Source organism: Mesocricetus auratus, unplaced genomic scaffold (genome assembly GCF_017639785.1).
Source record: "Mesocricetus auratus isolate SY011 unplaced genomic scaffold, BCM_Maur_2.0 Super-Scaffold_6730, whole genome shotgun sequence".
Taxonomy (NCBI): Eukaryota; Metazoa; Chordata; class Mammalia; order Rodentia; family Cricetidae; genus Mesocricetus; species Mesocricetus auratus.
In genome coordinates, this window is record NW_024429184.1 from 105,586,864 (window position 1) to 105,613,461 (window position 26,598).

Genomic DNA, 26,598 nt, shown 5'->3' on the forward strand with positions numbered 1-26,598 from the left:
GAGGTTTAGTCCATTATCATCATGACAGAAACCATGGTAGCACACATGGTGCTAGGGCAGTAGATCAGAGCTACAACCTGATCCACCGGCCAAGAGAGAGCCTAGATCTGGCATGGGCTTTTGACATCTCAAAACCCACTCTCAGTGACACACTTCCTCGGACAAAGTCACACCTACTCCAAGGCCACACCTCCTAATCCTCCTAATCCTTTCAAAGAAGTCTCCTAATAATGGGGGATACGGAGACCAAACTGCCCCTTTTCTATAACTAAGCAAGGCTCCTAGCAGCAGGACTGAGACATCAACCCAACTACAAAACCTCTGTCATACAATCTGTTCAGCCTCTAAGACATGCTGGGGCAATGGTGACATAGAACTTGCCTGAGTGGACAACCCATGACTGGTCCAACTGTAAACCTATGCCACGAGTGGGAGCCCATGCCTGAGACTACTTGGATGGCCAAGAACCAGAAGCAGGACAGCCAGAGACACAGGACAAAACTAAATATGGCTGGCAAAAAAATGAAACAAAACAAACAAAAAACAATTAAATGATTCTTAACAATATTCTGCTATACTCATAAATTGGTGCCTAGCCAACTGTCATCAGAGTAGTAACCAATGTGAGCAGATACAGAAACTCACTGCCTAACACTAGATGGAACCAGGCTCCCCTCCCCCAAGGAAGAGAAGAAGGACTGGAGATGAGGGACACCATGAGAATATGGGCCACGGAATCAACTAAGCAAAGCTCAGAGACTCACAGAAACTGAAGCAACAATCACAGACTCTGTATGGATCTAAACTAGGTCCTCTGCATATACCTCACAGTTATGTAGCTTGGTACTCTTGTAGGTCTCCTAACAATGGGAGTGGAGGAAGTCTGACACTTTTGTCTGCATTTGGGACCCTTTTCCTCCTACTGGGTTGCCAAGTCCAGACACGGTATGAAGGTTTATTGCATCTTGTTAGGCCATGTTCAGGGGTTATTCCTAGAGACCTACTCTTTTTTCTTTTTCTTTTTTCTTTTTTTTTTTTTTTAAGGGAAAGAGAGGAGTCGATCTGAGTCTGATGGAGAGGAGAGATTATGGAGGGCCTGGGAGGAGTGAAGGGAGGAGAAACTGAGGTCAATGTAATATATATAACAACAATTAAAAACACACAAACAAAAACCCAAACCATTCCCTAAGAATCATTCAAGTAATAATTGTTAAAAAGCTTTATAAGCCTAACACCAAAGAAATGGCAATTTCCCTTTAAAGGTGAAAGAAAGTTTCCATTTTCAATCTGGATATCTAATTTCCAGAGCCATGGATCTCTAATACTACAATTCACATTTTTTTTTAGACAATAATATTTTTAAATGAATTTTTGCCTTCATCCGGTATAACATTTTTTACTTAATAAAAGATTTATGTGTGTTAAAAGAAATTAAATAACCATGAATTCAGCTACCCAGCTTTGTCTCCCTACTTAGTGCATACCTGCCTTTTCTTCTCAAAGAAATTTGGCTCATTATTCCATATTGTCTTCCATTCTTAACACTCATATACACTGGAAATTCCCAGCATTATCATCATTTTCCTTTTCTTCATCCAAATTCATGAACTCTTAAAATGTCTGTTATACATACTGTGACTTTGGAAATTCACTCTTCACATCTTCATAGCACACTTTGTTCCATTTGGTCCATTCTTTTCTAATTAATCTTACTTTTTTATTAAAATGTCTTCATTTTACATAGCAATGACACTTGCTCCTACTTCCTCTCCTCCTGTTCCCTCCCCCTAACTCCTTTCTACCCCTCCCCCATCCACTCCTCAGAAAGGGTAAGGCCTCCCATGGGAATCAACAATAAGCATGGCATATCAAGTTGAGGCAGGCCCTGCATCAAGGCTGAGTGAGACATTCTATCAAAAGGAACAGATGCCAAAAAGCCAGTTTATGCACCAGGGAACAATCCTGGTCCCACTGCTATGGGCCACCACAAACAGACCAAGATACACAACTGTCACCCACATGCAGGAGGCCTAGGGTGGTACAGCAAGCTGCCTAGCTGTCAATCTAGAATGCCTGAGCTCCCACCAGCTCAGGTCAGCTGTCTACAGAGACCCTTGATCCCTCTTGCTCAATATAATTCCTCCTCCCTCTTTTGCACTGGATTCCCAGGACTCGGTCCAGTGTTTGGCTGTGGATCTCTGCATCTGCTTCTATCAGTTACTGGGCGAAGGCTCTATAAACAATTAGGGTAGTCACTAATCTGTTTACAGGAGATAGCCAGTTCAGGCACCCCCTCCACTATTGCTAGGAGTCTTAGCTGGATCATCCCTGTGGATTCCTGGGTTTCCCTGGCACCAGGTTTCTCCCTAACCCAATATTGGCCCTCTCTATCAAGATATTTTTCATTGCTCTCCCTCTCTGTCCCTCTAACTGGACTCTACTCCCCCAGCTTACCCAGGAGATCTCATCTATTTCCCCTTCCCAGGGTGATCCATGTATCCCTCTTAGGGTCCTCCTTTTTATGTAGCTTCTCAGGGGCTGTGGATTGTAGCATGGTTAGCTTTTACTTTACATCTAATATCCACTTATGACTGAGTACATACCATGTTTGTCACTTTGACTTTGAGTTACCTCACTCAAGATGATTTTTATGTTATTGTTTTTTTTTACTGCTGAGCAATACTCTATTGTATAAATGTACATTTTCTTTATCTATTCTTCGGTTGAGGGGCATCTAGGTTGTTTCCAGGTTCTGGCTATTACGAATACATGTGCTGTGAACATAGCTGAGTAAGTGACCTTATTGTATGACTGACCAGCCTTTAGGTATATGCCCAAGAGTGGTGGTATATCTGGGCTTTGAAGTAGAAGGAATCCCTGTCTTCTGAGACACTGCCATACTGATTTCCAAAGTAGCTGTGCAAGTTTGCACTCCCACCAGCAATGAAGGAGTGTTCCCCTTATTCCACATTCTCTCCAATACAAGCTGTCATCAGTGTTTATGCTTCACCTGAGTTGAGATATTCAGGTCTTACTGTTGTAGAACTACTAGGTTCTGGTGGTGTCATATTACTCTTTACGTTGTTGAATGCATTCTTACACTGGCATTCACCCATCTGGGTTTGGGATAATTATAGTTAAGGGTGAAGTCTTTGTTGGATGGGTCTTTTGTTCCTTTCTTGTCTGTTTCCTTTATTGTCTTTTAGCATGAATGGCCAAGGGTTCTGGTAATTGACTGGTTGTTAGGTGGAGTCTGGTTTCCTCAGCTGAGGTTTGTGAGGTTTGGGTAACTAGATGCAGCACATTATCCAGTTCTTCTGGCTGGTGTGGGCTTTACTTGTGCCTATGGGTTCTGTTTTTCCAACTGGTGTGGGTTGTGCCTGTGTCTATGGAGTCTTTTCTTCCAACTGATATAGGTTTTGCCTGTGCCTGTTCTTCCAACAGATGTGGGTGGTACTTGTGCCTAGAGGGTCGGCTGATGTTGCTGGAGAGGGCTGTTCACAGGGATGCTGCTTTTCTTCCAACTGATGCAGGTAACACTTGTGCCTATAAGGGCTGTTTTGCAGGGGATGGTTGGCCAGGGGGAAGATGATGGGTTCGGTGGGTTTGGGTGGCAGAGTTGGTCTTGTAGGTTACACTGTCCAATGGGTTTTGGTGGTGGTGGAGCCACCTGCTGGCTGGCTGCTGGGGCTGAGATGAGAGGATTAGGGGCACAGGATGCGCCCTGGGACTTAGGACCTAGAATCCATTTTATTTTTTAAAAGAAAGCATTAACTATTTTCCCTCAACCTTTTATTTCCTTAGAGAAATGCTTTATTTGTATAATCAAACATAATTTTTCCTTCTCTTTCAATTTCTAGCTTAGATGTCATTTCTAGATTTAATGGCAATGTATTACCACACTTCCAAACACCATTTTTATACGGCAACAGAAAATAAATTACAAATGAACATGTGGAAGTTACAAAACAATTTGGAGGAATCAGTCCTCTCCTTCCACCACATGTGTTCTGAACTTCAGTTGCAGGGCTGTGTAGCCTGCATCTATGGAATGAGTCATCTCACTGCCAACCCATGTATAATTCAGTCTAACCCTAGATGCTAATGTCTGTTCACACAATGAATAGACTAAAATATCATATATACAACCAACTTATACAATAAAAAACCACAGGACAGGTTTACCATTTAAACTCTCTAGGAAATTGCTTACTTGCAATGCCAAATGCACACCCAATCTCCAAAGTTAAGATTTGTTCCATCTGGAGTTTCATCTTCCGTTTGCTTCCTTGAGTTATTGTTACACCAGAGCTGCAGACAGCTGGAACCAGTTAAAAGGCGATTGCCTAAAGAAATATACAAATATATTATTAACCACTTATTGTGTAGGTAGTTAACACTGAGTTAGGATACATATTCGAGAATCTTATAAAACTACAGAATATAATACAGTTTCTAAAAAGAAACTGTAAAAGAGTAATTTGGCTCAGTAGGTAAAGGCATTTACTTCTAAGCTCGATGACCTGATTTCTATTCCCAAAACACTCACGATGGAAGGATAGAACCAACTCCTGCAAATTGTTCTCTGAACCCCATATATTAACCACACACAGTATGTTGACACCCATATATACATATACATAAGTAATGTAATTTTAATAAGCATATATGTATTAAAAACAAAAGAATAAATTTTTGAAAAGATGGGACCTGTTTATATTCTTTGATGGAAGGAAACGATCCTATGAATGCCTTCCCTTCCCTTAAGGATTATTAACAGATAATGGAAACTGGGGTGGTGGACTAATGAGCACCCACTCTGATTATCTACAGGTTATCAGTTCCAAGAGAGAACAAACATTTTATTTTGTGTTATAGCCACTGGTAGGAAGCCCATACTCTTGGAAATAATCCCTCACTACAGATCCTGTAAGAAATTCTAATAAGATGCAGTAAGAAGGGATGGAAAGAGGGAGGGAGGGAGGGAGGGAGGGAGGAAGGGAGGGAGGGAGGAAGCAAACAAAGAAAAGTCCAGAAAAAGCTCAACTTTAGGTCAGAAATTCATAAACCCATGTGTTTTCATCATTTAATTAGCCATGCAAATTGTGATCTTATTGTACTTGCTTTTTACTCTTGGTTTTTTGGTCTTTTTGCAGAGCCCACCACCCAGCTCCCAAATAAATACACAGAGGCTTATTTTTAGTTATGAATGCCCAGACTTAGCTTGACTTGTTGCTAGCCAGCTTTTCCTAATCTAAATTAACTTGTCTAACCTTTTCCCTCTGGACCTTTTACCTTTTTTACTTCGGTATATATTACTTTCCTTCTTACTCTGTAGCTGGCTGGGAGGCTGGCCCCTGACATCCTTCATACTCCTTGATCTCTTGCTGCTCTTTTTCCTTCTTTGTTTCTCCTATTTATTCTCTCTGCCTGCCAGTTTTGCATATCCTTGCTCCTGCCTCGCTATTGGCCATTCAGCTCTTTAGTACGACCATCAGGTGTTTCAGACAGGCACAGTAACACAGCTTCACAGAGTTAAAGAAATGCAGCATAAACAAAAGTCACACACCTTAAAATAATATTTCCCAACAGGATCTAGTTAGGCAATCTTTGAACTTCAATTTTCTTACCTGTAAATTTAGAGCTTTTAGAGTTATAAAGATTAACTGTAACTTGAACAAAGTCTGTACTTAGGCCCCCATGTAATATGACTTTCTCACAATTTACACCAAGAATGGAATCTGTTTCTCTTATTTCTTGAATACCTGAACTCCTACCTTGTTTTCAACACAGAATGAAACAGGAAAATCCTATGGATAATGAAGGCCAGGCTTTAAGAGTATTTGTAGCTTAAACTTTCAATCTTAAACTTTACCACCATGTAAACCTTACACTTCCCTGGTGTAGAGGCCCCATGAGAAAGACAGGTCACATGGAGAACAAAGGTATCCCACTAGAGAACTAGCCAAGGTCCATATATGGGAACAAAGTCTTTTTTGGATCCTTTACAAGTAAATTACTTCAGGCAATAATGCACGGATAAGAGACAAAACCCTGTATCAATTCCAACCCATAAAACAAAAGCAGGAAAATGATAGTTGCTTTCAGCTATCAAATATTTACTTTTATTTTGTATGTGTTTTTGCCTGCATATTTGTCTGTGTACCACATCCTTCCCAATTGGACTTACAGTTATGAGACACCATGTGGTTGCTGGGGATAGAACTAGGTTCCTCTGGAACAACAAGTGTTCTTGACTGTTAGCCATCTCTCCAGCCTCAAGTTATGTAATTTTTAAAGTAAATACATAAGATAATATAGGATCTTGTTTTAGAAGTAACTTCTTATTCCTATTTCATCTACTTTGCTCTAATTTGTTAAAATTTTTCAAAAATTCAAGTCAAAAGAAGTCTTGACAATGAAATCTTATTTTCCAGAGAGATTTTTAAAATCTGTTTTCCAAAAGTAAGTTATTCTGTTTAATATTTGTCATACCATCTACTATCACTCGTATCTGACTTCACTTCAGTATAAATTATAGAAGTGCACAATTTGCTTTATTTACTTTTGTATTCACCATAGTCAGACAGATGAAATATATAAGAGTAATAAATACAATCTAGCTCAATGACATTTGTTCCAATTAATCTTGTTATACTCCTTACCTGTGGGATCCCAAGTTATATTAATTGCTATTGAGTCCAGAAAAAATTGGCCACTTTTCTGCCACTGACTATAAAGTTCCTAAAATGAGAAAAAGCCAGTCAGTTAGTTGTGATTAGCATCTTTTATATAAACATGAACAAAACAACTCAGTCAAGAGAAATATACACCAGTGATTCTCAACCTACATATCAGATATTTACATTATGATGCATAACCGTAGGAAAGTTACAGTTACGAAGTAGCAACAAAAATAAATTTATGGTTGGGGGTTACCACAACATGAGAAACTGTATTAAAGGGGTGCAATATTAGGAAGGTTGAGAACCACTGAAATAAATGATATAAAAGACTCGTGACAGACTACCCATTGCTGGGATCTGAAAGTCTATCCTTACTATAAATAACCAATAAACATATATCTTACCTAGCTTGACCTTAAACATTCTTTACAGTATGTGCATTTTATTATAGTAAAGTCCAAAGTACAATTTTAAATGTGTCCATGGGTCAAATAATTTTAAAATTCTTCTTTTAATATTTCATCTCTTTCTGAGATAAATTACTTCCTTACTGTAAGACTTTCCCACTCTTTCAAATATATTTTATTTGAACCTACAAATTAGTAATCAGTAAAAAAAAAAGTACATGTGGCACTATATATATGATTTAAAACCTTGTCACTAGTATGTAACCCAACATTTTCCATTTGGTTCACTTTAAGTTTAAACTGTGGCCTATTAAACTAACCTATAAGGCTGTCTATGGAAGCTCACTGGAAAACACCACCAATAGAACTGACCTACTCCTGGCACTGGGCTTTTATTAGTCACCCCCTTATGTCTAGTAGGGGTATTGTTGTAGCGATACAGGGAATGTCCACTTTAACTAGTGTGTATGTGTTACACATTACTATAAAAAGTTTGTAAATAAAAAATAATCATAAAAAATTAATCTATAAATACTGTCTTACTGCAATGTTCCTCACATTTCCATACAACAAAGAATAGCCTATGATATTTATTAAAAGTTCAAGTTTCCAAATCTATCAGGTTCAAAAGGTACACTTTGAAGCACAGGAATATTGACTTTAAACAAATACCTAAGGTGATCTGAAACCACATGTGGACTACTGAATACCTTTTTAGGAAACATTGACACTGCCAGAACAGCTCTAAATCACAATGAATATCAGAGCCTTTCATAGAACTAGACACACAGATGAATACAATCACATACCCACAGTTTTGGACAGTCCTAAGGTAGGACCTGAACATAAGAACTTACCAATTATTTATAAAGAATATGAATAATTATATTACTGCTATTTGTAGTGCTGAGGATTGAGCTTACATCTTTGCACACACTAGGCATGCACTCTATCCCTCTATCCCTGAGTTACATTCCCAGAACCAACAATAATCCAAAGTACACCTCTCATAAAGAAACACCATCTCAAAAGAATATTCCAGAGTGTATAAGAAAAATGACAATATCTTTTGTATAAGAATCTAAGAAATGTTTAAAACTATATTTCAGTATTAACAGATTCTGTTCAACTCTGTTCTTTCCAGTTTTCCCCTTCAAGGGGGAAATATTGTGTAACAAACAACTAGCCTGATCTTACTGAGTATCTTACACTATTACATTCATCAAGAATAATAGTTGGTGGCACACGCCTTTAATCCCAGCACTCGGGAGGCAGAGCCAGGTGGATCTCTGTGAGTTTGAGGCCAGCCTGGTCTACAAAGCAAGTTCCAGGACAGCCTCCAAAACAACACAGAGAAACCCTGTCTGGAAAAACCAAAAAAAAAAAAAAAAAAGAATACTCAAGGCAGGCAGTTCTGGTACACCCCTTTAATGCCAGCACCTGGGAGGCAGAGGTAGGCAGATTCTCAGTGAGTTTGAGGCTAGTCCAGTCTACAAGAGCAAGTTCAAGAACAGGCTCCAAAGTTACACAGAGAAATTCTGTCTCAAAAACCAAAAAAGGAAAATACTCAATTTCATTAAAAAGAAGAGTTTTAAGTTAATCTAGTCTTATAAATAAAGACATTTTAACAAAACTAATTTCTTCATTCAACAGATAGCTGCTGCATACAGAAAGAGTGCTTCTATGTTGCAGAATATTTGTATACACTGAAAAAGATGTGTCTCTGCCTAAGGCACCTTGTGATTAGTGTAATAAAGATCTGAATGGCCAATAGTTACGCAGGAAAGAAGAGGTAGGACTTCTGGGCAGAGGGAAGAAGAAAGGTGGAGACCTAAACAAGATGTGGAGCAAGTCAGACATATGTTGCAGAATAAAGGTAACTGAGCTATGTGGCAGAATGTAGATTTAAAAATATGGGTTAATTACAGTCTGAGAGTTAGTTGTGAACAAGACTAAGCTAAAAGCCAAGATTTCATAATTAATGATAAGTCTGTGTCACTATTTGGGGCCGGCAAGCTGATGAGAAAGTACTACTAAATTGGCATTCAATGTGTGGCATGACTACATTGATGGAGAAGTAATGCAGGCCAGTGACACCACAGTGGCTGCCTGGGTCTCTCTGCAGCAGGTACAACAGTTGAGTGCCATTCATGGGGACTCTAGAAAGTGGGCTCAGCAACTTCCCCGAACTGGAGTGGTGAACACAGTTCCCACCAATACCCCTCCTCCCCACATGAGGCGAGGCTCTCAGGGAACCAAAGAAGGCAGAGCAAGTCATCAGAGCCACTACAAGGAGGGTCTAGCCGCTGTTGTATAGCTGTTTAAAGATTTGGCTCACTAGGTCAGAGAATGTCGGAGGCACTTAGTAAAGCCAGGTCCAGACCTTAAAAAAAAACTCTAAATAGGTACAGGATGCTTAAAAATGTGCTTAAGTGCTGACAAAAGAAAAGGAAATGGGTATATACCATCATTAAAAAAACAACAACAAATTGTTTAAAAATAATAGAAAAGTCTAAAGAGAAAAGAAAGTAAAAAAAAAATAGCCATGTAAAGATGGGAAATAGGCAAGGGTGTCTGGATACAGTATGTTGTTCTGTTGACTTTGAATTTTTTTAAATGCTACTATATAAAAAGCAATAGCTTCTGTGAGACATTTCATTATGGAAACTGTTAAATTAAACCAACCTATGTATTTTCAGAATTCCTTAGCTTCAAAATGGAAGTCAGAAAAAACGTTGTGCTGGCGAAGAGGCTATGCCTTTGTTTCCACAGGAAACATAAAGTTAGATTTAATTGGGGAAGATCTCCTGAAAATCTTGGCTACAAATATGAAGAAAGATGATAGGACAGGTGCCGTATATATTGATTACTTGATATTGGAAGAGCTCGGAGACTGGATGAGACACGATAAATCTTGTTGGCTACAGAGTCCAAATGACTTATTATTACATGCCATCTTTTCATATGGCATGAGTAGAGATTGATATTACAGTTTGTTTATACAGTCCAAATGGACTTATAAAGTTGATAGATGCCTTTTACCTGCTCAAACAAAAAGCAAAAAATCTTCAGCTGACTCATGTATGCTGCACATTCTATACTTGTGTTAATGCAGATGTTTTTAAAACTTTGTATGTTTTCAAAAACAACACAAAAAAAGGACCAGACAGCAATAAAGACAAGTAGCCTAAGTGATTCAGCTTCTCAGAATGTTTGCTGTAGTTTTCTTCAATTCTGCACTCAGAACAACTTCAAAGCTGCTGGTTGAGATGGTCCAGCCTCACAGACTACTCTGGGTGGGACTACAGATAAGCTCAATACTTTCCATTATCTCAATATCCTCAGGGTCCTCCTAAAGATACTGTCACCCCCAGACAGCAGTAAGTAATTTTAAGAACACAACTCCTACATTCCCAAGAGGTGGGGTGTGTTTTTTAGTTATCCATGGGTTATGGATGTTTATCATCATTTAGGGGGGTGTGATTGCAAGTTGTTATTGGTCATAATCAGGGAGAAAAATAAAAAAAGAGATCAGATTCAAGGACCTTGTTCTGAAAAGAAAAAGGCAGATATAGGAATGACAGGATAAAAGGATAGATTACCGAATCTACTTTTAAACTAAAAGAAAGCAACTACTTTACATTTACATTTTACATTAGTATGGATTTTTTGCATATTGATACAAATTTAAGATTACTTTTGTTTTAACATTCTGTATGTTTGTTTCTACTCTTGTTTAAGATATTGTACCTATGCAGCTCATTTTAAAATGTAAAATTCTAGCCCTTAAAGGCCATTATTACAAACTGTTTAAAATAATTAAGAAATATAGGTTAGAATTTAGTTATCTGTAACAATCAAATTTATAGCCATGTTAGGTATGTTTTGAAGGTCAAATAGAGATGTATTGTTTTAGACAGACAGATGGTCTTCAAACACTTCAGAGACCTATGGAATATGGCATTTAAGATGTTTTAATAACATACAGCTTTTCATGACAGTGAGATATGTCTGCTACTGGCAGCACCAATTTACTTCAAAAAAGGATGATGGGCATCAAAGAATTTCCATAGGGCGTTTGTTTTCATTGTGGCAAAGTTACCCACTCAACAAGAAACTGCCCTTGCCTCAACTGCTGATAGTATGCTGTCCAAATTGGACAAGCAGGACACAAAATAAAGCAACTGTCAAACTTTGCAAAGACAAGTAAGATAGTTCTTCAAAATTTCTGCTTCCCAAAAATGTCTGTCAGATATTCTAGACATCTAGCATGAAGATGAATACCCCAACATTGCAGGGGAACCTTTGGATGACCATAAAGGTTGTCAGCTGTTCCTGTCACTTCTAGAGTTTTAGAAGTTGCTTGTTGTGGACTTCCTGTTTACTCAGTTAATATCATATCCTTCTTGGGTCCCTGATGGAGTTGAACAATAGATAGTTATACTTTTTCTAGTTACCAAATTCAGAAAAGAAAATTACATTAAGAGATACAAAGTAGCCAGTGTACATCTTTAATCCCAACAATTGGAAGGCAGAGGCAGGTGGATCTCTGTGAGTTCCAGGACAGCCCTGTCTACAAAGTGAGTTCCAGGACAGCCAGGGCTGTTACACAGAGAAACCCTGTCTTGAAAAATGAGAGAGGGAGAGAGGGACAGAGAGGGAGATGGATGGAGAGGGAAAGGGGAGAGAGAGAAAGTATATAAAGTTGAAAGACTTAAAAACTCTGTTTATGTAAGAAAATGTTTTGAGGTCTAAAATCATACTTTTGGGTTGGTAATACAAGTAAATTACGTACAAAACTTTGGACTGACCAGATAGGATAGATAATGGAGTATTTCTCTGAATTTTCCAAATGAAAATGGACTTGTCATTTTGAATATAATTCTTACCTGATAATTGGTCTTACGTCTTACTATATATAGTTTTACTTTCCTATTTATTTAAACAAAAAGGGGAAAACATTGCAAAATAATTTGTGTACACTGTAAAGATGTATCTCTACTTAAGGAGCCTTGTGATTGGAGTAACTATGGGCTGAATGGCCAATAGCTAGGCAGAAAATAGGTGGGACTTCCTGGCAGAGAGGACTCTGGGAAGAAGAAAGGTGGAGACGCCAGTGAGATGTGGACCCAGTTAGGACATATGTTAAAGAGTAGAGGTAACCAAGCCATGTGGCAGAATGTAGACTAAGAAATATGGGTTACTTAAGTTATATAAGAACTAGTTGGGGGGGCTGAAGAGATGGCTCAGCAGAACCTGCTCTTCCAGAGGTCTTGAGTTCAATTCCCAGCAACCACATTATGGCTCACAACCACCTGTAATGAGATCTGGTGCCCCTTTGTGGCTTGTGGGGATACATGCAGACAGAACACTGTATTCACAATAAATAAGTAAATCTTTAGGGGTAACCCAGTCACAAAAAGACAAACATGGTATGCACTCACTCACATATGGATTTTAGACATGGATTAGGATAGTGCTAGTCTGCACTTTCACTGACAGAGAGTCTGGGAAACAGGAAAGAATCTAAGAGAGATATGCATGGTATCCCAGAGAAGAGGAATGAGGCAAGATCTCCTGAGCAGATTGGGAACATGGCGGGGGGCGGGGGGGGGATTGGGAGCTGGGAAGAAGAGAGGGGGAGAAGAGGAAGAAAGAGTAGGTCATGGGGGAACAGGAAGGTTGAGTGGGGGGTAGAATAGGGGGAGAACAGGATGAGAAATACCATAATAGAGGGAGTCATAGGTTAGAAGACAGATCAGGCACCAGTGACACCTCTAGTGATCTAAAGGGATGACACCAACTAGCAACCTAAGCAATAGTGGAGCAACCACCTCAAATGCCCATTCCTGATAATGAACTTGACATCTACCATGCCATCCTAGAACCTTCATCCAGTGACTGATGGAAGCAGAGGCAAACACCCACAGCTAAACACTGAACTGAACCCAAGGAACCCAGTGACAGAGAGACAGGAGTGATGAACAAATTAGCAAAGAAAGGGCTGGCAAAACCAGCAGAGACAGCTGATCTGAACAAGGGAGAGCTCTTGGACCCCAGACCAACAGCTGGGAGGCCAGCATGGGACTGATCCAGACCCACTGAATGTGAGAGTCAGGGAGGAGGCCTGGGCAACATATGGGGCCCTGGGCAGTAGATTAGTGTTTATCCCTGGCATACAAATGGACTTCGTGTGTCCATAACACCAAGAGGGATGCTCTCTCAGCCTGGACCCTGCCCTGAGTGAAATGACAGACTCTGGATATCCCCTATGTGGAAGGAAGTGGGGAGAGGGTAGGAGGCTGGGGGGGAGTGGTGGGGTGGGGTGTGAGAGGAGGGGAGGGAGAGGGAACTGGGATTGACATGTGAAGTAAGCTATTTAAAATTAATTAAAAAAACAATATATTAAAAAAAAAGGAGCTAGTTGGAGACAAGCGTAAGCTAAAGTTCAAGCTTTCATAATTAATAAGTCTCTGTGTCATTATTTGGAGCTAGCAGTCCCAACGAGAAAGTACTACTACAGTTCTTGGGAAGGTAGCTGCCTTTAAAATACACTTTCAAGGTTTGGCAAGATGACTCAGGGTAAAGAAAGGTTGCTGTCACCAAGCCTGACAACTTACAATAGACCTACTGCACCTATATGACGGGAGGAGAGAAGGCCTGCAAATTGTCCTCTGTCCTCCACAGGTGACCTCTCCCCAGTTAAATAAATGTAATGAAACTTTAAATTTAGTACTGCCAATTACTTAATACAGAGGTGAGGCCCTCTAGTACTGGATTAAGTAGATAATCTACAGACATTACCAGAGAATTTTGAAAACTCTTCATGAAACTGAATGCTGGAGAATGCTGGTCATAATGGCATATGCCTATAAACCCAGCACTTTGGAGGCTGAGGATGGATAATTGAGAGTGCAAGGCTAATCTGAACTCGTGGTGAGCTCCAGGCTTGTCTTGGGCTACAGGGCAAGATTCTGTCTCAAAAAGAGGGGGAAATAATGGGGGTGGGGGAACAGTAATTTGTAAGATACTACTGATTCAAGCAAAAATGACCCCAAAATCATCAGAAGATATATAGGGTATTTCTAACCATTAAAACATTATTTAATTCGCTACACTTCTGATCTTTATGATATCATCCTATTAACAATTCAAGCAAAGAAAGTCAGGAGGCCCCTAGTAAGACCTCATAGGTAAAACCAACAGAAAGAGATCAATCCTATAACTTCTAGCCTTTTTCGTTCACTTCACTATGCTGATGTTTTCACATGGCTTAGAAATCACTGGGTTAATATTTATGATGACTACAAAGACATGCAAAAGAATGTGGGTCAGCTGTTACATTTATAAACTATTAGTTAACAAACTTTCTAGTTTCTTATATATTTTCCTTATAAAGAACATTTACTGATCTAAAAGCAACATAATAACAGCAAAAAAACTAAGTCCTAGAAATGTCTTAATACTGAAAGCAAATCATGTAATTGTAAGAATAATAGACATGAAAAGGCACAAAACTGCTTACATGTACTCTATAAACCAAGAACAAAGTGCCACTTATGGTTAAACAACAGTGTCTGAGAGTAGCAATAAGGTAACTCCCAAACTTTAAATTATCAATTCTTTGCCTATTATGAAATAAAACCATCAGAAGGAAAATAAGACTTTTTATGACAGCTGGCTGACACAATAATAAATTCAATTCCAAAAAATTAATTATATTTTAATATGAACACTGGACTTGACATTTATCTTCAATTATAGTCCATAACTTATACTACTTTATCAAATGGGCACTTTGACTTTTTTATACTACACAGATTTCAGTTCTGAAAAGAAAATAAACTACTGACCAAATTTTTCCTTTTTTTCTGAAGACTGACTGGTTCAAAAACAGAGATAACGTTTCCATAGGACGCTGCAATCTTTTAAAAAGAAAAACAAATAGAAATAGATTAACATACTTATAGATCAAAAAAGCAAATGAAATAACAATTCTAATTACATTTTAAATATGCAAATACATGATTCCAACCATCAGTATTTGAGCATATTCATTTTGAAGACCATTATATGGGATTAGAATCCCAGCACTGCTACCTTCTGCATATATTTTTCAGAGATTTCTCTATCTGTATTTACAATATATAAAACTATCTAACAGTCCTATGCTGAAAATGAAAAGAACATTCACACATCATTTAGTATGTAGTAAACAATAATATACACTACGACAATTACTTTCCTTACAGAAGAAAGCATGTAAGTATAACCTTTGCCAAATATGAAATCTGACATTTTAAAATGACTTTTAATCTGATAAGAACAGATACTACACTTGATCTTAGCCAAAAGGCCGAGAAGCATTCCAGAGGCAGAGGTGGGCTGATCTCTGTGAGTTCAAGGTCAGTCTGCTCTACATAGAGCTCCAAACCAGCTACATCATAAAGAATAGAAATACATAAAGGAACAATATGGTCTAATGGAGGGGGACTAAGAGTTGAAGATAATACATATACAAAATTTTAAAACAAATATTTTAAATGAATTGAGTTTGTAGAATATACAAATCAGCAATACCATGATGAGCAAGGAAATCCTGGGCTCTAAGCATGAGTTGGTTTTGAAAGAGCAAATAAGTATTCATTTAATTTTAAATGAGAGCATATTATGAACACAGTTATAAAGATTAAAAGAAGCAACACATATTTGCAGATGACTCATGACCAAACTAGCTAGAAGCACTCTTTATAACTGAATAAAGAACACAAGACTAAAAGATGGGTTTGAACCATATTACACAATGATTCCTGCCAATGTGAACAACTTGAACCTTTGCAAAGTAATGAGAAGTTATGAATATTTGAAGTTGATAAACAAGATATGCACGCACACACACACACACACACACGCACACACACAGAGTTCCTCAGAATAATTTGGTGAATACAAAGAAAACGTGGTCAAATACTGGCGTTGATGTCAAGTAGTGTTCTCTTCCTTAAAGACAGAAGTACCTTAGCACCAGACCCTAAACATTTTCTTCCTGACACTTTAAGGACCTGTTCACCTTTCCTTAGGCAACTGTGTGGTTCCCTACTCCCAGGAGGCCACTATATGATGTCAAACCTAGTACAGATACAAAATGGGCTCAGCATGCTACAGCCCAGAACTCCTGGACTCAAGAAATCTTCCTGTTTCAGCCTCCAGAATAACTGGGAATACAGGTATGTGCCATCCTGATTGGTTTCTTGACACTTTAAGAAAGGCTTTTGCTACCTGTTAATAAGGAAATTTACCTTTAGTTTGATCATAAAACCAAATGACTTCATTCTAACCTAGACAATCGTATGACTTAATGAATCTTCATTTTAAAAAGCTCTTGCTGGAAGCTACCATATTTCCAACATTAATTAGCTCTATGAATCTGAATGATTTGTAAATAAGTTTTTAATAGTAACAAGAGATTAGAGAACTATAGAGCTAGGAAAGCAAGCACTAAAAACATGAAAGGAAAAAATACAAAATAAAACAACAACAAAACCACCTCTCTGAATTTTAGAATTTTAAAGAGCAGCCATGTATGCAACTCTGTTAAGGTCTATCTATACAAGTGTCAGATACATGAGAGACATTTGTAACTAGACTGGGAAAAAAAGGCTATACAGTGATAAAAGACAAAGGCAGTCCAACAAACAGGTAAAGGACTGAAATAGAAACACCTTTTATTAAACTTATTATTAGGTAGGTCCCTAACATGCTAGTGCATACCTTTAATCCCAGCACGAAAAGGCATGCAGATCTGTGAGCTCAAGGCCTACATGTTCTATATAGCAAGTTCTAAGCTAGCCAGATCCTGTCTCAAAACGCAATAAATAAATAAACAAACAAACAAGCCCAATCTTCTATACTTTCTTGATGCTATTTCAGGGTACGTATGTTGCCTGGTATGACTCCTAGCAGGACACGTCACACAACTATAGTTAAATTGGTCAACAAGAACTATATGTTGTTTCTTTTGTATTTGTTGTAATTATTTACCTTCAATTTATTATTTTTACTTTTCATATACAAATAGAAATCCTAGAAGTTTTTTTCTTAGGTCTAAAAATTAACAAAACATTCAAGACTTTGGTGTATATTCTTTCAATGTTTTCCAGAAGTTACTAGAACACCTGCATACAAAGAATGTCTACCAAATGATTTGTGTTTTAAAATTAATGCTATTGTTTTCCTTTTTAAGAATGCTAACCTCTCAGAAGATTTTTGTTTTATATTGATGTTTTTTGAGGCAGGATTTCTCTGTATATCATTGGCTGTCCTGGAACTCAACTTTGTAGACCAGGCTGGCCTTGATCTCAGAGATCCACCTGCCTCCACCTCTGAAGTACTGGGATTAAAGGCATGTGCCAGTACAACCCAGCCTTGAATTTGTTTTCTAATACCAATAAACTAAGCTTTAGACATGTTTATAGGTAAAAAGCACTATACTTTTATCTCAATGAGTAGAGAAGATTGTGTTACAATCTTAAAATTATACAAAAACAGAATTACTAACTGAGTGGATAGTTCATGCCTGAAATTTCAACATTCAAGAAACAGATAGTGGGATTGCTGTGAGTTCAAGGCCAGTCTGGGCTGCATTTGTGAGTTCCAAGACAGGCTGGATTACAATGTGACCTTGTCTCAAAAATCAAGAATTGACTGAAGAAATGGCTCACTGATAGAGAGTACTTGCTACTCTTGCAAAGGACCCAAGCATTACTCCCAGAACCCATGTTAAGCAGCTCACAACCTACTGTTAAGTCCAGGTGCAGGTAAACAAAATGTTCTTTGGGCATCAATTGTTAGATATTTTAAAACAACAAAAGATCATCATCAGAATTTCTGACAGTCTCCAAAATGCATCTTAGAGAGCCAAAGGAATGTACAGCTTAATCCTTGGAAAGGAGGTCTTAATTGAATCGGAAATACGTATTTCAGAGATTATTCTGAAAAAAAAAAAAACTTAAAACAAATCTACATGTTACCACAAGATTACAAACCTTGCCTTGTTGCATTGAACAGTCCACACATCCCACTTGAATATTTCCATGCTTAGCGCCTGGGATGATCTGTAATCTTTCAAAATTACTTCCCAGTATTACAATGTCACATCCAGATGCATAGGCCTAAAAAAGTAAAACAAAAATGATAGACATTTCAAGAAAATATAGTAAAATATCATTACATATTTTTTAAAAACATAAATTTTAACTGCCTCTGAGACAGTCTTTATTAGAATTATACTTTCTTTCCTGCCTATATATACATCTACTCCAAATCAGCCACAATTGAAAGCAATCACATGCATTTCTAGCATTTTCACTGGATGTTATCTTCCCTGTCTGTAACTTAATCATCTGTCTCCTGCCCTACTGTTAACAATCCAATTGCTTACCACCTTGTCTGTTTTCAAACCAAAAAAGAAAAAAACAAGCCAAAAAATCCAAAACAAAACCAAACTGACTTCTAAAGATGTTTATGGCATCAAGCTGTAACCTCTGCTTAAATTTTAAAGTTTCCCACTACACTTTGAATAAAAGCCCCAACTCCTTACCAGGACAGTACCCTAAGTGATTATCCTTCTACAAATCCATCTCAGGCACTCTGCCTGTTTCCTTCCCACACCTGGTTGTCCTTACACTGCTCTTCCTTCTGTTCTGTTTTCCATCTCAAGGTAACTTCTCTGACTTTTATTTGCTTGGTCTCTGTCTACCTCAGGGCTTCTTAAAACTTTTTCCAACTGAGAAATTATTACATGGTCCAAGGTACACAGATATGTAAAATAGGTACAAAAATCAAGCATTTAATGGTAAGTATTTTAAAACAATTATTTGACACACACAGAATCTTAACATTTATAAAAGGTAAAAACAAATTTGTATTAGTGAGATGGATGCGCTTAGTTTTTTATCTGAAAAATCTTGACTGGATATTTGATGAAAAAAGATATACAGTATGTTATCTAATATTTTTCAGTCTACTGATACCTTCATTTTAGAATCCTGAGTTTTGACAACACCATTTTGCATAAAATACATAGTATAAAACAGCAGAAGCATTCTTAGAGAAATTTTAGAAATGGATAGATATTCTGTCCTAAGAATAAATCAAACTGCATTGAATGAATGAATGACTGATTTTTGGTGAAACTCAGCATCGCAAACACAAAATGTAAAATCATACATTATTTAACACTATATAATCTAAAAATAGACTAATCTGAATTCTTTCTTAGATCTCTTAGGACCACCAGCCTAGGTGTGGTGCTGCCCATAATGTGCTTAGTCTTTAGAGCCGTTGACTATTCCATGCTCTCTCTGTCTCACTTGTTCTCACAGTACTTACTACTCCCTACTTCTCTAGCTGCTTGGGATATAGTGAAACAGGATATCATGGCTCCTAGAAATAAAGAACTAGGCTACAGCTTAAAAATAAAAAAAAACATCACTGGGTCGTAGTGGGGTACGCCTTTAATCCCAGCACTTGGGAAGCAAAGACAGGTGAATCTCTGTGAGTTTGATGCCAGCCTAATTTATATAGAGAGACCTTGATTCAAAATAAACAAAAGGAGGAAGCTAATCTGACTAGAGACTTCCACTTAAAAGCTTTAGGAATGAGAAGTTTTGGGAATAACATAAATACAGCTCAAGTTTAAGATGACAGCTTCTACATGCAGTAGACTAGAATTTTTGTTGTTGTTGTTTTTAATACCTAAAGAGATCACACTTATCTTAATATGCCTTCTGCTCTGGCAGTATTAAACTAGAGATAAGCATGACTGCATAAAAGGTTATTTCACTGAGATAATAAGGCCAAAGATAAGTGAAGAGGTCTGAAAATTATTTATGAGGTAGATTCTATAGAGTTGAGAAAAGTGTTGGAGGAGGGGGTGCTAAGTATTCTACGAAGCTTCTAGCTTAGAAAAACAGATGGGGGTGTAGTGGTGGTAGTACATACCCTCAATCCCAGTACTCTGGAGGACAGAAAGAGAGAAACAACTGGATGATGGAACTATTCTCAAAGATAATGATACTGGAAAAAAAAAACAAACAAGGTGGAAAAGAAAAGTTGTAAGATAACACCAATAGGGGAAACTTCGTCTAAACAACGAATTTGCATATTTGTGGCACCTTCAAGTGAAAAATCCAAAAATCATTTATAGTTTGAAATTCTAAGACTGAGATCTCACCACTAGAGGCAATATACACCCTACAGAAGACCAAGGACAAATTATCATCCTGAGCATAAGTAGAAGGAAGAAAGAAAAGAAAGAGGAGAACAAAAGAGGAGGAAGTAAGAATTCAGTTATAACTAGACTCAAGGAAAAACAAGAGAATGGTCAATTGACAACACCAAAGAAAAGGCAACATATAGAAGACACTTGTGACAACTGAGGAGACACAGGCTTTTTTAAGATGAATATTTTAATCATGTCTTGGAAATCCCATAGAAAAAGAATGTAGACAATAAAGGAGCAAGCCCAATATAACTTGAGAAGAGAAAACCCAAGCATGGGGAAAAGGACTAACCTAGGACAAAAGAAAAGGATGCTGATTCAGTGACTTATTTGGCTTATAGTTGACAATGAGGGAGTGATCACCTGACAGACTCCAGGTGGATGTTTCTATGAGTAACAGAATGTTGGACTGGGAGGTTTCATGATGTAAAACAAAAATGAACAGATGGGTGGGCAGGTGTCTGGGAAGTTTTGAGGGCCCATCGAAAGTTGGTAAAAATTTTCCAGTGATCAAGAACCAGGAACAGAGATACAAAAAGGACCAAAGAAAAGACAGAGTGTGTTGGATTTGATTAGAATCAAGAATACAAGAAGGTTCAAGAAAGTTAAAAATGGTTGACAACAGAGACTATTATTAAATTAACTCATGCAAAATTATCTAAATGATAAGATGTAGATGTCTAAAAATAACCACGCTCAATAATAAGGACAAGGCTCAAGGTCTGGTTCCACATTCTTTAACACAGAAGTGATATGAATTCCACTATCAGAAGTCAACTGCTAGAAAATACAAACGCAAAGAGAGTAACCAGAGGTAGAGCATGCCCTTGCATGCAAGAAGTCCTGGCTTTCACCCTGCATTAATTTCTCTCTCACACATATATATGTACTTCTAGTTCTATGCTAAAAATAAGTAGATGTCATTTCTAAAAGAAAGAGGACATTAACTTTCTTGCTACGATATTTTACAAAGTTTGTGCAAAGTGGAAACACTGCCATATATTTTTAATTTGGAGAGGTTTTGTTTTTTTGTTTTGTTTTTCATGATAGGGTTTCTCTGTTTTGTTGGAGGCTGTCCTGGAACTCACTCTGTAGACCAGGTTGGCCTCAAACTCACAAAGATCCGCCTGCCTCTGCCTCCTGAGTGCTAGGAGTAAAGGGGTGTGCCACCAACACCCAGGTGTTTTGCATTTTTTGAGTCTATAAATGCATATAAAGTCTATGCTAACAAAATTCATATGATATATAAGAATCATCTGAAAGTCACCTAAAGTAGTTTTATCAATATTTAAAATTAATTAAACCTCTAGAACTTATATTTCATGTCAGGGTGATAAACATGAAAGTAAACCAATAAGAAAAGAGCCTTAAAACGGGCTATGAGCCAGGCCTGCTAGTACATTCCCTTATTAATCCCAGCACTAGTGAGGCTGGGAAGGAATCTAAATCCAGTGTCAGCCCTGGCTACCTAGTAAATGAGATGATAGCCTGGGCTACATAATAAGACGTTATTTCAAAATAACAAAAGCCAACACGGTGGTGCATACCTTCACAATCTTATCAGAGGCAGGCAATCTTTGTGAGTTCAAGGCCAGGCTGGTCTACACAATGAGTTCCAGGACAGCCAGTGTTATGTCTCAAAAATAAAAAAGTCAACAAAATTTGAACATTAGTTTTATAGACTTGTTAGAAATAAATTATTCACAGAAACTCACTTATGGTGCTCTGACAATAATATGGAGGGTTACCAAATGGAGCTCAGTGACAAAGTGGGTATTTAGCATGCTTCTGGTCCTGGGTTCAATTCCCAGCACTGCAAACAAACAATGGCAACAACACTGTGCTGGATTGTCAAATACACTCTCACAAAATATTTGTATGTCACAATTGGTACATTAACTACTTCTGTCAGGTCTCTAAACCAAGCCAGGCACTGATTTGCCTAATATTATAGAAAGCCTGAAACTACAGAGAAAGAAAATCCTAAATAATAGCACAATCTTTCTGTCACATAAAAAATTAACCTCCTTGAATCAGTAAGACAGCTCAGCATCAAGGTACCTGCTACCTAACCTGATGACCTCAATTCAATCCAAAGAAGCCTGAGCTCGATCATCAGCAGAGAACAATCTTCTTTGAGCTGTCTTCTGACTACCATACATGTGACACAAACATAAATAAAATGTAACAAAATTTAAAAATAAATTAACTCTCTGTTTCTTCTAAAACACATTGTCAGCACTAAGTATGGATGAATTACATCCATATCAGCATTCCACACAAAATATTAGGACATCTAGATTCTAACTAATACTGTCTCTTTTTAAATTAGTCTTGTAAGCAGAGCACTTCCTCAACACCACCTCTCAAGGAAATTAAGATGGATAAAAGAATGAGGGATGCATTACTGTAACCAAAGGGAAGATAATTTTGGCTCAGTGTACCCATTATCTCCTCTAGTTCCTCTCTTTATATTGATGATGAGACGTGTAACAAAAGGACTATGAAAAAAATTTCAAGAAACTTTAGTAAAAATATTATATTTAGACTCAAATCTAAATTTTGTTTTGTTTTTCGAGACAGTGTTTCTCAGTAGGTATGAAGTCAGTCCTGGAACTCCCTCTGCAGACCAGGCTGGTCTCGAACTCACAGAGATCTGCCTGCCTCTGACTCCCGAATGCTGGGATTAAAGGCGAGAGCCACCACTGACCACTGCACGAATTCAAATCTAAATGATTAAGGCAATTTTAAAAGACTGTCAATTATTAATTGCACTGAAATAATGCTGCTTTATTCACTCATCAAGAACCAGTATTTGTAAAGTACTTCTACTACAGAGTACCATGAATTAGATACAATGAATTATAACCTTAATTTAATAAGAGTTAACATTACTTGTAACAAATACCAATATCCCATTAAAAGATTATAGAAAAATGAAGTTTAAAGGTTAAAAAACAACTAATGACAAAGACCTGTGGCCCCAGCTAGTCAGCAGACAAGAAGGTCACAAGTCCTGGGCAGTGCGACAAAGCTCTACCTCAAAAGAAAAGGTAAAAGCAGTGTTGAGGATTCCTTAGCATGTGCAAGACCCATTGGTTTGATCCTTGGAATAAAAACAAAATTTTGAAAAATTAAAACAAAATCGAGCCAACAAACAAAAAAACCAACCTAATTATAAAGAACCATGCTTGAAACCAAACCAATTATGACTCAACTACTAAGTATCACTACTACCTCAGTCACAGTCTAGGCCCTCACGAAGAAGCCACTGAGGATGCATACTCAAGGCAAGACTGCTTAATAATGAAACAAAAGCACTATGCAAGCATGAGTGAGATAGTCAGTGCCTACTAGTAGCTTTCTAAGGGCAAATCCAGACTAGTTTGATGGCAGTTGATGTAGTAAGAAAAAAAAGGTTTTGATATGCTAACCCCTATATTAGTAACATTCAAATTCAATATGAAGTATGTCAAGTTTTTACCATAGAAACCAGTCTTGTTCTTTGTAGTCCCCCAACACAATAGTTGAACTATTTGCAAATGTGTAAAAGGAGAATTGTAAACACAGGCTCATCTTCAGAGAAATTCACAAAGGATGAAGGAACCCTTCAAGGGGAGACTGCAGTATCTCAAGTCCCTGCCTCAAGTACAATTACAGCTGAGAGGGATTTTTAGTCTTCATACACAATCTATCATTAATTTTTGCTCTTCTTGCTGAAAAAAAATAAGAACTCAAAAGATAGGGGAGGGTGAGCTTACTGGAATGCTTGAGTAGGATGCCAAAGGCCTAGTAGGATTTGATCCTCAGAGCCTTCAATCCTGCTCAAACAAAAGAGGTTAAAAACAAATCTCAAGGGAAGAAACAACAGACTGTTCATGTCAGAGAAAAAGGGTAATTTCAAGAAAAAAATATACCCACTTATTAAGGAAACTAAGGGCAAGAAACTTTCAGAATGAAGCTACAGCTGGCTGCTGGCTGAAGAACTGTAATCTTTAAACTGACACCAAAATAAAAGGGGGCTGGGATCTTTTCACCAAACTAATGTACTGATAGTATACGTGTTTCGGTCTCTAAAGTGTGAATAAACGTGTGTGAACAAACGTGTGTGAACAAACGTGTGGGCTACTTATTTGATTGTACACTTCTCTGGAAGCAATCAGCAAACAGCTTGAGGAAGGTCATCAATGCTTGCTTTAGGAAAAACTGACTTTAAAAACAGAACTGGGCAACAAGTTACATGATAGCATAAGATGACTATACAACCCTTGACTCCTGAAAATCAACATGGAAGCAATTGCCCGAGGTTTTACAGATGAATGCATGTAGGTATACAAAGGGACAACTGCATGGCCCATGCTTTGAAGCTCCCACACCGCCTTATGTGCATTTGGAACACCTTCTACAAGTTCAGAGCATAGCCTCACAAAGCCTAAGGGATGGCAGAAGACGTAATACACCTCTCCGCTATAATCTCTCATCTGAAGACCTCGAAGGAGGCTGTGTCTCCTTCCTTCCCTTAAAGAAGAACAGATAGCAATGTCCAGCTGTGGGGTGGCAAGTGCTAAGGCCTCTCTCCTTCCCTTCACTTCCCCTGAGGACTTTAGGCTAGGCAAACATCAAGTAGAATCTTGACAACTACTACTAGTGTCACGTGCAACTCCACTGGGAAGTCACCGTCTCTATCCTGGAAAAAATGAGCTTAGTTGACACAACTCTAAAAGTACAGTTTAAGAGTTAAATGCCCGGATCTCTTTAAAGGCTCAGTATGTCCAACAAAGCCACTTGTCTTAGCTGTACAAAAATGAATTTTACATTTAATCAAAAAGTTGCAGCAAAACTCATAGCTCTACAAATATGCTCAGACTGAAGATCTCAAGTCCACTACTGACATGACTTGAAAATGACTAGAAAAGCTAAACTAAGATAGAAATGTCACTATACTGATAAAGCCAGAAATGTGAGACCATCTTGGTTCTACTAACTGGAAAAAGTGAAGAAAAGCAAGTCACTTTGGCTAAAACTTAACCTGTCCTTAGCAAACAAGAGAAACACTTTAAATACAATGGTGAAACTGTCAAAAATTACCTCGCACACCCTCAAGACTTTTCAAGGGCTACAAGGCCGTTGCCTCTGTAACTCAAAGGGTGACAGGAATGAATGAAGAATATTCTCTTTGCAAAGTTATTCGTCGGAGCACTTTAAGAAAAATAAATGGGCGCTGTTTTCAATATATTATTTGCGCTGGTTTAATAATCAGCAACTGTTTTGAGACTACAAAGAGTTGACCTTAGAACTGAAAAGAAGAGAAACATATCCCAACTACTGGATGTAATTATTTTGACAATTCAGACGTTTGCTGTGAGAAAAATCAAAAGCCCCCCAACCCCACCCCAACTCGTAATTCGACTATCGTGGGGGGGAGGGGGACTACTCTGGCCCCAGGGGGTCAGACTAACATTTCAGAAAGCCCGAAAGCACTCTAACCGGAGCGGAGGCCGGCCGTGCGAGCGAAGCCTCAGGCCGCCCCGGGCCTCCCTCCCTCCCGCTCGCTGCCGCCGCCGCCGCAGCCGCACTCACCGTGAAGCGCTGCTCGCCGACGCTGCCCACCGCGAAGCAGTGGTCGCCGGGGTTCACGGCGCCGGTCAGCACCTGGTGCAGGTTCATGGCGGCGTCCTAGTCCCGCAGCAGACGCCGCAGCAGCCAGCTCATGCCCGCGCTCAGCCACCTCCCTGCGCCTTCCCCTAGGGGCGGCGGCCGCGGAAGAGCGGCGGTGCCAGGCGCCCGAAGCCGCAGACGCGCGGTCGGGGCCCGCGGCTCATCCCGAGCCGGACGGCCGAGGCCTGAGGGGGGCGGGCCTGAGAGCGAGTGCGGCGCCGCGCCGCTCTGCACCTGTCACGGATGCCCAGGTGAAGCACGGCGACCGCTCACCGATCCCACCCGGACGCAGCTCCCCGGGGGTGGGGGTGGGTCGCGCCGTCCGCACGTCACGCCCGAGCCGGGCCGGACAGACGGACGGACACAGCCCAAGAGGCCCCGCGGCACGCGCGGCGCCCACCAGACCGGCCCCTTCCCGACTGCGTCTCCCGCCGCCCTCGGCAGCCGCCACCGCTCGCGACGCTGCTCCAGCCTGTGCGCGCCCAAGTATCGCGAGACCTCCTCCCGAGATCCCGAGTGCCCGGGAGGACGCGCCGCCTCAACGCCTTTTCTAGCCGAGAGTTAG

At 39.0% G+C, this 26,598-nt stretch overlaps 1 protein-coding gene and 1 pseudogene across 4 annotated transcripts in view; both read right to left on the reverse strand.

Moving 5' to 3' along the window:
* The window catches only part of Dmxl1 (Dmx like 1), a 136,132-nt gene extending 110,042 nt beyond the window's left edge, over nt 1–26,090 (reverse strand). For all 4 annotated transcript variants that reach the window (XM_040741836.1, XM_040741835.1, XM_040741834.1 and 1 more), the window contains exons 1-5: nt 25,956–26,090; nt 18,139–18,264; nt 14,947–15,018; nt 6,666–6,744; nt 4,214–4,346 (exon numbers count right to left, since the gene is read on the reverse strand). In XM_040741836.1, coding sequence (XP_040597770.1) covers nt 4,214–4,346; nt 6,666–6,744; nt 14,947–15,018; nt 18,139–18,264; nt 25,956–26,042 — 497 coding nt within the window. In that variant the 5' untranslated portion in view covers nt 26,043–26,090. The remainder of the gene's footprint in view (nt 1–4,213; nt 4,347–6,665; nt 6,745–14,946; nt 15,019–18,138; nt 18,265–25,955) is intronic.
* Nucleotides 15,297–15,461, reverse strand: LOC121139082 (annotated as a pseudogene).
* Nucleotides 26,091–26,598: the final 508 nt, after the last annotated feature.